At 37.7% G+C, this 12,346-nt stretch overlaps 1 protein-coding gene across 2 annotated transcripts in view; it reads left to right on the forward strand.

Annotated features, from left to right (window-relative positions):
* VPS13A (vacuolar protein sorting 13 homolog A) overlaps positions 1 to 12,346 on the forward strand; it is a 144,695-nt gene that overhangs the window by 12,992 nt on the left and 119,357 nt on the right. For both annotated transcript variants that reach the window (XM_083701850.1, XM_083701851.1), the window contains exons 6-10: positions 1,012 to 1,118; positions 3,147 to 3,206; positions 4,632 to 4,691; positions 11,115 to 11,195; positions 12,012 to 12,069. In XM_083701850.1, coding sequence (XP_083557976.1) covers positions 1,012 to 1,118; positions 3,147 to 3,206; positions 4,632 to 4,691; positions 11,115 to 11,195; positions 12,012 to 12,069 — 366 coding nt within the window. The remainder of the gene's footprint in view (positions 1 to 1,011; positions 1,119 to 3,146; positions 3,207 to 4,631; positions 4,692 to 11,114; positions 11,196 to 12,011; positions 12,070 to 12,346) is intronic.

Consider the following 12,346-nt stretch of genomic DNA (forward strand, 5'->3'; position numbering starts at 1 on the left):
ATAACTCAAAATGGTATGAGATAAAAAATTAAAAACAGAGATCTGGGACCTTCTCTTATACTACTTTTAGGAAAGTGAAAATGAAAGTAATGTAAAATGGTAAGGTGAAAGTCCGTGGATAACTTGACATGGAATGACCCATGGAACCTGTCAATTTGATGGGCATATTTCTCCTTCTGCATTCATCAAATTCTATGTAGGTTTTGTGGTATGCCATGCTGAGAAGGTAGAGGTTGAGTACCTGGATGCTCTTAAACAGTTCAGTAGTATAGACACTATCTGGCACCTTTGTCATGCTATGACCACTCTGGCTCAAATGTGGGAGGTAGTGGGGAAAGTATGCTTTTTATTCCTAAAAGGGCAGCAACCTAAATATTCTAGATCCAGCTCTACTACATTTGCTTTCTTAAGCAGTTTTAACATGTGCATAGTCATTACTGTGAATTGCAATTGCTTTTCACTGGGTGAGCTATTCAGCAGTGTGTTTCTACAGGGTGAGTCCTTTAAAAGAGGCCCCCGTAGATACAGAGTACACATGTTCCAAGGGGCTTCTTTTAAAAGACTCACCCTGTATAATTGGAAGGGGTAGAACAAAGGTAACCAATGTTACACCTTCAAACATTTTGTTCTATAACTCCCTTGAGAGGAGTTGCAGAAGGGCGGGGTGTTGTTGTTGTTCTTGTTGTATATGACAGGCACGGAATTATTTATTCCTGCCTTAAAACATAAGGAGGCACCCAACAGAACAAGAAGAGCCCAAATCACATCTGCAATTTAATGTCCTAATATTACTCCTATTAGGTCTCTGGTTAAAATATATGGAATTTAAGTACATCACTTTAATAATCAGTCAACATTGGTTAAGTCTCTGTAGAGAATATCCAATGTTAGCCATACTCAAAGTAGACCAATGTGTATTGATTTCAATGGGTACTCTTAGTATCACTAACACTGGATGCCACTCCTTATGCTTAATCATACTAGGTATTCATTAGTTGTACTTCAATTTAGATAAACCAGAAGAGAAGCAAGACACTTTCATAGAAAAACTAATTACTCAGGTCATCAAAAATCTTCAGCTGAAAATTTCTAACATCCATATTCGCTATGAGGATGATGTAAGTATTTGTGTATGCAATATCTATAAATAATTCAAGATGTGGTTACAGATAATTTGTTATCAAACTTGCAAGCCTACAAAGAAACTGAACATCGCACTGCTGCAGGGAATGACTGTTAGCTTTCTGCATGTGACTGTGCATGATTGCAGTTTGGAACTCTCCGGGAGAGGTCAAAACAGTATGTTAATTTTTTATGCTTTGGGATATTTGGAGGAGAAAAAGCATGAAGCTGCTCTATTAATCTATTATTTTTGCTAGGCACTGTTCCCAAATCAAAATAGATAAGGCCCTGTCATCATATTATGAGCCAGTTTGTGGATGGAACTGGAAAATGAACTATAAACAACAGCCTTGCTGTCTGTGGCAAGTGGATCAGGCCCAAAACACACATTTTAGGAATCTTTTTTGCAAAAGGGATTGTAAGGATACCTAGATGAAAAACCAGACCACAATCTTGGATCTTCATTTGCAAGGACAAATGTCCCGAGGACTCCATGTTTGTCTTTTCCAGCCAATGTAGCATCCTGTAGTCAATGAAAGCTTAACATTCTTGCAGTGGTGGTCTCATTCCTTCTTTATCTTTACATTTCCAACATTTATTTGGCTCTGAATTTTTTTTTGCTAATTTACTTGGTGTCAGGTACCATCTACAGATCATTTTCATGTAATTTCCCTTTTAATTTACTGGCTGTGATCCACATCTCTCACCCAACAGATCATTGCTGATTTTACCATTTCATCCTTTGTTTCCCATTCCAAGAGTAATTTATACATCTTAGATATTAATTTATCACTGTTTTCTATCAGATACTTCGCAAAATGTGAATTCTGATCAATGAAACCACATTTTTTACCAGCTTTGAGCATTTCATTTAATTGATGTTATTGTAACCAGTCTGTCACCTGGGTACCAGTACCTTCAAACTTCTTCAATTTGACTTCTTGCTCCATAAAGCCCAAAAGTTCCTTATATGTTGTCCATCTCCTTCCCAGGTTAAGGTTTTATTGTGACATTTCATCAATTGGAGATAGCCATAAGGGTGTTTTTCTCTCTAGCAGGTTTTTATACTTCTCCCAAATTCTCTGTATATTTTTCCTAATGACATTCTTTTTTAAAAATGAATTTACCTTTACCATATCGCAAACATGCATTCCACCCAAAATTTATACCATAACCTTCCAGATCCAATAACTGAGTGTTTTCCAACATTATCCGCTCTTTTAACCAACACAAACATGCTGCTTCATAATATAAATGAAAATATGCCAATGTGAAGCCCCCTCTTTTCTAGCATCTATTAATATTTTATATTTTATTCTGGGTTTCTTCCCTTGCCAGATAAATCTAGAAATATCCTTCCGCCATTCTTTAAAGCAGTCTGTATTGTTAATTATTGGAGCGGTTTGAAATAAAAACAATATCTTAGGTAAAATGTTCATTTTGTGGCTGAAATCCTTCCCAACATAGATAATTTCATTCTCCCCTATATTTCCAGGTCTTAAAAAAACTTCTTTCCATATTTTAACATAATTATCTTTAAATATATTGGGGGTTTTAGTTGTTAGCCATAATCCTAAATACTTCACCTTTTTATTCATTTTCCACCCACTCAATGATTCTAAATCCTTTTTTGCCTACACATCCATGTTTTTAACTAACATCTTAGTTTTCAATTTATTTATCTTACATCCTGCTACTTTATCAAAATTATTTATTTCTTCAATCACTTTGGGTATACTACTCCCTGGTTCCTCTAATGTAAGAACTACATCATCTGCAAATGCCTTCAATTTGTATGTTTGACATTCTAGTCTCACATGTTTTATATTTGCATTTGCTCTTATTCTTCCTGCTAGTACTTCAGTACTAAAACAAACAATAGAGGTCATAGTGGGCATCTTTGCCTTGTGCCCTTGGAAATCTGTTTTGTTTTATTAGATAAGTAGTCACAAATCTTAACGTTATCTTATCCAAGTTGCAAATCGTGTCTGTTTTGGTGAATAACCTTTTTTGTTTATTTTCAGATTACAAATAAAGATATTCCGTTGTCATTTGGTGTCTCCCTTCAAAATCTTAGTTTACAGGTACATAACTTTCAACCACTGCTGCATAACCCTATTTTTATTTTTTTAATCATTTTCTACACTCAAAGGTAGATTTTTTTTTGAACATGCAATAATGATTAAATTTGCAATTTAAATTCTTCAGAAAATGCAATGTTATAACAAATGGTAAAACCCACTGTTAATACAAATATTTTGGGTTTTGGTAGTTCCCCTTAGGAAATACATTTTTATAGCTTTGGGGCAATCATAGAATGCTTTTTTGAAAAGATATCATAATGGAGTGGGCTTGTAAGAACTGTGGTGCTACTCACCAGGGATTTCACAGATAGCAGTAGCCAAACGGAGACTGAGATACCTGCTGGCCACATTCTGCTAAAATAGATGGGGCAAGAGGCAGAAGAGGGTGAAACAGCTATTGTAAATTTTACCTTTGTACACTAGACTTGTTCCATGCACAGTTACATAGTTGTCTCTATATGATAGCCGGGCAGGAGATTGAGGACAAATTCCTACCTTACAAAAACATTCATGGAAGGTGCAAAGCAGTCCCAGTAAGGCTCTGGCATGGAGAGAGTCCCAAGGGTGAGCTAAAGGAGACTGGAGGGCGACATTCAGTTCCTGGCCTAAGGTTTCCCACCTCTGCACTCAACTATGGTTTAGCAAGATGTGAATGAGCATTGCTTTCTTTTTGACTCTTATGCCACCCCCATACAGTCAGGAGGACAAGTTTGGAAGGTTTTGCTTCCACTTTCAGTTAACCATAGCTTGCTGTGCCACCGACTGATGAAATGTAATTCGCATTAACTATGGTTAGTCTAAAATAAGCCAATTTCAAACCATGGTTTTTGAAGCTGACTTGTTTTTATCTAACCATAATGAATGCTTATCACAGTTTGTCAGCTTGGGTGACATGATAAGCTGTGGCTTATCAAAAGTGGAAGCTTTGCAAACTCATCTTTGGTAGTGCAGGAGGGGAGAGCGGAATACTTCATCAAGAACTGGACCAAACTCTGTTCATAGAATCATAGAATTGCAGTGTTGGAAGGAACCACAGAGTTCATCTAATCCAACCCCCTGCAGTGCCCATAGCTGTCAACGTTTTCCCTTTTTTAAGGGAAATTCCCTAATTCCGAATAGGATTCCTCGCAAGTAAAGGGAAAAGTTGACAGCTATGCATCACAGCAGTGTTCACATCACAAAGTTCAGTGTGATGTGATGCAACTGATAAGCCTACTAGCCTGTTAGGTGGCCAGGGAGGGGGAAGTACATTTTCTCAAAAATTTAATATTGTGCTTTATTGTAGGGAAATTTTTCAAGCTCAGTTGATCTTTGTACAGTATTAGCCATGTAATTTTTAAAAATGTGTTTATACTAAAAGTAGAATTCAAGAGATAATTTTGTAGTGCTTCTTTCATAATAACTTTTTGTCTGTTTGTCTTCTAGACTTCAGATCAAAACTGGAATCCATGTATACAGGATGCATCTACGAAATTGTTTTATAAGGTAAGTCTTAGCTTGGAATGCTTCCCGTATAAATGTGTGTTCAGAATGTAATATAAATAGCATATTGCATATTGCAGTTGCATATTGACAACCTTTCTAAATGCAAATCAGTTGCTGTGTGGCAAATCACATTTTGTTGCAATACAAGCTTTCCATAAACACTTCTGAACGTATCTGAAGAAGTATGCATGCACACAATAGCTCATACCAATAACAAACTTCATTGGTCTCTAAGGTGCTACTGGAAGGATTTTTTATATTTTGTTTCGACTACGGCAGACCAACACGGCTACCTACCTGCAACTATAAACACTTCTGTTACTCGCATTTCAAATTTTCAGTAGCTATTGTTTTGTTTTTCTTATCCTGTCTGTTGTATTGCATACTGGTAATTTTAAATTACCAAAAGGCAAGCATAAAGTTTATTTGCATTGGTCGGAATCCATTCACTCATTGGGTATGATCTGCCCTGATATTGACTGCTTTGGCTTAATCCATTTTTATTTACCCCTGCTTAAATTTAACAGCCGTTTCCCCCCTCACATAATTGTAAATTACCAAAAATCAAGCATAAAGTGCTTCCTGTAGGTTAGATGTTTTACATATGACTTCTTAAAACCATTAAATTTTGGAAGGAGTTAAGGTGCAACCAGACTGGCTGGTTTTGTGGCCACTTAAAAATATTTTAGAAGGGTTTTTAATGTAATTTATGTTAGAGGTCAATGACGGACTGATTGTGGGTAAACAAGCTGAGACATACTCCATACGAGATGGAGGTTTTGTTGATTCAGTGAATGGCCCATCAAAGAATAAGTGTTTAACCTACAGTGGTGCCCCGCAAGACGAATGCCTCGCAAAACGAAAAACGCGCAAGACGAAAGGGTTTTTGCGTCGCTTCGCTAGACGAATTTCCCTATGGGCTTGCTTCGCAAGACGAAACGCCTTGCGAGTTCTTGCGAGTTTTTTCCTTTTTCTTAAAGCCGCTAAACCGTTAATAGCCGCTAAGCCGTTAATAGCCGCTAAGCCGCTAATAGCTGTGCTTCGCAAGACGAAAAAACCGCAAGACGAAGAGACTCGCGGAACGGATTAATTTCGTCTTGCGAGGCACCACTGTATTCTAGATGTCGAAGGCATATCTTTTGCATGCCTTGGTTACATCCAGATTAAGATACTGCCGTACAGATACAGGCAAGTATCTGGAAAGTTCAGTTGTTGCAAGTTTGTTGTTGTTTGTTTGTTTGTTTGTTTGTTACTTTATTTACAGCTGAATGCCAAACTGAGCTTCTATGTAGTTTAAAAGTATAAAAACAATCCCACCACACAGTGTTAGAAGCTGAGATATGAAAGCTAGGAGCTAAATAGCACCTTAAACCTAGGTTATGGGCAGTGCTTTTTTCTGGGGGGTACGCAGGGGTACGCATACCTCTAAGCATTTTGTAAATCTAAGTTTGGCCTCATTGAGGGGCAGTATTTCAATAGGAGTAGGAAAATCAGAGTACCCCTAAACATTTTTAAAGAAAAAATAGCACTGGTTATGGGCACCACAATGGAGTGTCTAGGCATGCTTTTTTATAACAAGAATACAAAGCTGAAAATGAGTGAACTGCAGCTAAAATCTTGTGTTCATTTTTCACATGGTCTAGTCCTCATCTGAAGACTGCAAAAAACAAAGCCATACTTCCCCTGCCTGCTCCCCCAATATTCTTATGAGGGTCCCTTCTCCAATCTTCAAAGAGTGGCTGGAAGTGGGGAGGTGGAAAAAGGTCCTCCTTTCCTTCCATCAGTGGCAGTTTTAATCTGAAATCTTAGGCACAGTATTGCCCCCAGAACCCAGAAACTGCTTGCATTAATGAAATTCCCTGTCTCAAAACATTGAAAGATAAACATAATTACCGTATTTTTCGCTCTATAACACGCACCCGACCATAACACGCACGTAGTTTTTAGAGGAGGAAAATCTGTAGGCATGCCACCCGTAGGCATTCCCTCCATAACACACACAGACATTTCCCCTTACTTTTTAGGAGGAAAAAAGTGAGTGTTATGGTGCAAAAAATACGGTAATTAAAATATGCAATGAAACAATCCCTTTTAAACAGTACAGCAGTTAACTCCCAACCAGAGTCTCCTGGTTTAAGGGAATGGCTGTGTAAATAGGTGTATCTTCTAAAGTACAATGCCAATACAGATCGGGGCCTCTTGTATTTCATCAGGTTCTATACGAACTATATTTCACTCGGTTCTATAAAATTGGTTCTATAAAACCAGTGCCAACAGTAGAAAAAGCTTTCTTCCCCACCATTGCAAGCTGATAATCATTAGGCCACGGTAAAACTAATTGGGTTCCATTTGCTGATCTTAGTGTCCTTACCAGGCAAGGTGAGCAATTCAGCATTGTGCTAAGGTGATCATTTGGCTTGCTAAACAGAATAATCCCTGTCCTCCCACTGTGTGCTGTTCTGGGGGTTCTCCTAAAGCTTCCAGAGCCAATTCTGAGTGGAGCGGGAGTGGAGTGAAGCCCTATATATAGTGCTGGGGAAACCCTTAAGCTGTGCTTCTGCTAATGGGATACATTAGTTGAATCTGACCCATGACATCTAAATTTGATTGATGCCTACAAAGTTGTGACTGTACTAGAAGACACAGCCTTTGAAGATGGAAAAATGCTATAAATAGCCTGTTGATGCAAATGCACAACAGAAATAAGGGTTGTGTACAGACATGCTCAATTATAAGAAGGTACAAGATTTATATAATAAGCATCTTGTATAAGTAGTACAATGGTACCTCATGCTACGTACCACCCCCCCTTGCGAATGCTTCAAGTTACACACTCCACTAACCCGGAAGTAGGTCTCCTTGTCGCAGACTTTGCCCTGGGATGCGAGCGGAAGTTATGCTCTGGCGGCGCGCACGCAGCGGGAGGCACCATTAGCAAAAGCGCACCTCATGTTACGACTGGTTTCCAGTTATGAATGGACCTCTGGAACCAAATAAGTTCGTAACCGGAGGTACCACTGTATAAGGAAATAGTTAAACAACATGGAACAGCTGATGCCATCATAGCCATATCAAATTGTTTTTGAAACAGATGCATCTTGCTGTGTAGCATTTGTTTTGCACCGATGTGTCACTAATTCCAGACCAGCAGTGGAGGTTAACATGTCTATATAAGTGACAAGATGTCAGATTTCTTCTTCCAAACAAACAGTGGTTTGTTCACTCATTAGCAATCAGCAGACCATTGGTCAAATTCTTTAGTGCCATATCTTCTGTTGTCAGGGAGACCACAGGTATGTTGCTATTATCAAGTTTTGTGATTTATGCAGTAAGTATTTTGAATGCACTTAATCTTTCCAGCTGTTCAGTTACTTTAAAAAAATTGCCTGGATCAGTCGTGTGTCTGTCATGAAGATAGACAAAGGAGGGTATGCATGCAGTTTTGTTGCCATCCTTTTTAGCTTGAATAGGCATTTTACATCCATTAGACAATTTCTCTTGTAGCAGAAATAATTAAAAGCCCTGTGGCACCTTGAAGACTAGCAAATTTATTACAGCATAAGCTTTCATGGAGTACAGTCTATTTCTTCAGATTCTTGAAGTGTTAACCTGAAGTTTGCAGGCATGTGGATACATGGTTGGTGGACAGAAATTGTTGTTGTTAATTTATTTATACTCTGCCTTTTTCCCTAGCAGAGACCTCAAGGCAGCTTACAGATAAAAACAATAAATAAAAACAATCAAACTTTGACAAGAGTTACAACTACATATATCTATCTCTATAGCTATCTGTTTCTATCTTTCCAGACATATAATATACAAATAATTAAAATAAAAACAGCACAGGACTAGCTCTTTCAGTACAAAGCAGTCAGTTCCAAAAAACCTGTTGGAACAGTAATGTCTTCACCTGCTGGCGGAAGGACAAGAAGACCAGTCTAACTTCTCTAGAGAGGGAGTGCCAGATTCTGGGAGGAGCCAGTGAGAAGGCCTAAATGTATGCCAAATAATTGCTGTGATCATTTAACTAAGCAATGTTGATGATAACACCTACTATTACATTTGGGGTGCCTCGTTATATGGACCTTAGGGCACCAATCCTCCCAAGTTACTTGCAGAAAACTACTGACTTTCAGAGGAAACTACAATCCAATCCATTGACAATCTCTTAGAGAATATCATCCTAGCTGCCAAGAACTTTGAGGCTCTTGAAATCAACACCTTCATAAAGATGAGCTGTAAGCTACATATAGGAGAAAGATAAATTGTGCAGAGTAGATGGTGTAAAACTGCTGTCTGACGATGTATGTGAATGGCACAATGTTTGACTGGAGTTTTTCTTAGTCTTGATAATTTTCTGATGTTGACATGTTTTGGGCCACCTCATTTTTAACTGTCTATAGACCACCTTTAGTCATTATTTCTACCTGATCTGGAATTTGCACATTACTCTTCATACTGTTTACTCTTCTATTTAGTGTCATTTCATGCACAAAGCTTCCTCTCTATGGTTGCAGTGTACAGATCAGGTGCTGAATTTTGGTAAAATAAGAAGCATGGCTTTTCCTTTTCTCTTAATTACAGGCCCTTTATCTGCAATGATTAAAAAGGTTATGGATGCATCCCAGTAAATGAAATAACACATTACTTCGCCAAATTATCATTATTTATTAACATGATACAGCTTCAGTGACATGACTCTGGAAGGGTTAGATCATTCTTCCGCTATCTTGCACCTGTTTTAAAAAGTATGACTTCAGGAATTACAGTCTCTCACAGGTGTGACAATGAGTGGGAATGGATGGGCTACCAGTTAGAGGACATTTCTTTTAAATGGGAAGCCTCATGGCAGTCCCTGCATGATTTTGTACCTTGGAAGATCAGGGCTCTAGATCATGTAGGGAGTCTTCATGAGTACAGCAGGCTCCCCATTTCAAAAGTTTGCTCTGCAGCTTGCACAGGGTGACAGAACTGGAGCTTGGTCATCCCTCTCTGCCATATGATGCTACTCAAGTGAGGGATTTTAATGCCTACAGAGCTCTTATGGCTCCTATTTACAGTCATAACGTGGTAGGAGTTAATACAATTTGGGCATCCAAACAACAAATGATAGGAAATAAGTTGATTAGCGAATATGTTACAAGCCTGAAATAGCTTGTTTAAATTGGATAAGAACTCATTACTTCCAAGGTACATGTAATGTAATGTTTAAAATCAGCATGTAATTTCAGTGAGCTCTGTTTCTCACAAGGCAAGGAAAATGGAGGTGCTAGCAATGAAACTTATTTGCTGCTAAGCCATTGGGCTAGGGGTAATTTTCAAATAAATAATGCATTTTCTACAGATTTCTTGGCTATGTATATAAGTCACTATTAATTTAACGAGGACAGTGACTGCAGTTTTCACTTTAGCCTAAGTATAGCTAGTGTTCTGGGAGTGTCAGTTTTGAACTGTGTATGCCCTTCCCTTCTGGAAGGAATTTCTCTCTCCTCCTGGTGCTGATCTCTCAGTCCCAATGATCCCTCTTGGAATATGAAGGATTAAGGAAAAGATACTGCTTGGAATATTGCTGGTGCTTGGAAAGATGAGACGAAAGGCTCTTGCACTTCACACACCACCACCTGACCATGTAATATGATAGTACAACACAGCCATGAGAGCTGAATCCCATATGAGATACAGCATTATGGAGTGAAATATTCAATCTCTAAAAAGCAGAGGAACACAAAAAACAGGCAAAATTCACAGACAGTACCAGCTTCCCCCACATACATTAAAAACTGCCAGAGCATAATGAAGAATTTTGTAAAACTGCCATAGTAGCTCATAAAGAAAAGTTGTTGCAGTGGATTGATGTCTAGAGTGTATATCTGGTAACTAATTTGTGCTGAATACTTGAGCTATTTTTGCATATTAATAGAACCTGGCCAAACTGCAATATGTTGGTATTCTGGGAGAAAAAGAAAAACGCTGATCCTTAAACCAGTCATAGTATTCTGACCCTTATCCTTATTTTTATTGATTTCGACAGGATTTGTTTTTAATTAAATGTGTCTGTGATCAAATCCTGAGGGTACCATGTTTAAAAAACCTATATGTTTTAATTAATGGCATTAATCCCCCAAAATGTGGCATGTGTGCAGAAGCTTCCTCTCAAACATTTATATGTTTAATATACTGTATTTTTCTCTGTATAAGACTAGGCTTTTTTAACCAAAAAATTTGCTTTAAAATTGGGATTCGTCTTATACATTGATAGTGCTTAGGGGTGTTTTCTTAATTTGGAGTTCCCAAAAACAGGGGGTGTCTTATACATGGGGGTGTCTTATAAATGGAAAAATATGGTATATGGATCCTTTGTATTGCATGGAAAAGTACTGAAGGTGACAATTCCGTTGATTCTGCTTAAATTTTTGATTTCAGCTCGTTCGATTGGACAACTTTTTTGCATATTGGAATGTCAAGTCTGAAATGTTTTATCAGGGTGGTTTTAAAGAATCTTTGGTGAGTGAAAAAAGTATGATATTAATGCCATAAATTGTTTCAAGATAAGGTTTGCTCAGTAGGGATTGCATTTTGTTGAATATGTTGGATTTGAAGTCTTTGGACTCAAAATGTATTTTTTTTTCCTACTGTATTAACATTGCAGTCCTGTCCTAATTTACTTGGAAATAAGCCCTTCTGAACTTCGTAGGAATTACTTCTAAATACATGTGATTTTATTTATTTAAGGCATTTACGTACTGTCGTTCATAACCAAGGTAGTATCAAATCATTCTTAAATATTATCTCTCACCTTCAAATGATGTAGGATGACCAAATGCAAAATAGGAAAAAGTCCCAGTGCCTTTAATTATTAGAGAGGGTGGGATTTTGACAGGTGTACATTGTGTAGGGTTGGGAGAGGTTGGACTTGTTGAAATTCTTTCTTCCTCACAGTTTTTTAAGAAAGTATATCCCTCTATGCCTCTGAATGTCATGGGAATCTCATACTTGTAGCAAAATGCTGCTAAATAGAAGGTTTGTTACAGAGTCAAGTCTGACCAGTTCTTGTATCTTTCTAGATCATCTTTCTAGAAATGGGGGATATATATATGTGTGTGTGTGTGTGTGTGTGTGTGAGAGAGAGAGAGAGAGAGAGAGAGAGAGAGAGAGAGAATGAATGAGAGACTTTGATTAGACAATCAGACCTTGTATCTTGAAAATAGTTTTATTTAGCTGCTGAGCAGGAAAGTACAGCTTGATTTGAAGCATTCTGCTCTTCGATGTTAATATTCAATTTTTACACTTTATTTCTATTTCCCCTTTTCTCTACAAAAGAGTAACTTAAAAAGTGGAGTTGCGGGCACTAACATGATTCCAGATGGCTACAGCTTTGGTAAGTTCTTCATAGTATCTGTAATTCCACATATGGTTTCTATGATTGTGTAGTTCTCTAGCTCTGGCCCTTCTGATCATGTGTATATTTATTTATGTATTGAATTTATATACTGCCCTATACCCAGAGGTCTCAGGGCGGTTCACAGAACAAAATCAAAATATAAAATCATAATATATATAAAATCAAAATAAAAACAACAACCGAATAACACCCACCAAAAGAAAAATTTAAAAGGGCATCGGATGTCAATCAAATCAACCAAAGGCCTGGTTAA

Source organism: Podarcis gaigeae (genome assembly GCF_964106915.1).
Source record: "Podarcis gaigeae genome assembly, chromosome: 11".
In the NCBI taxonomy this organism is placed as follows: Eukaryota; Metazoa; Chordata; class Lepidosauria; order Squamata; family Lacertidae; genus Podarcis; species Podarcis gaigeae.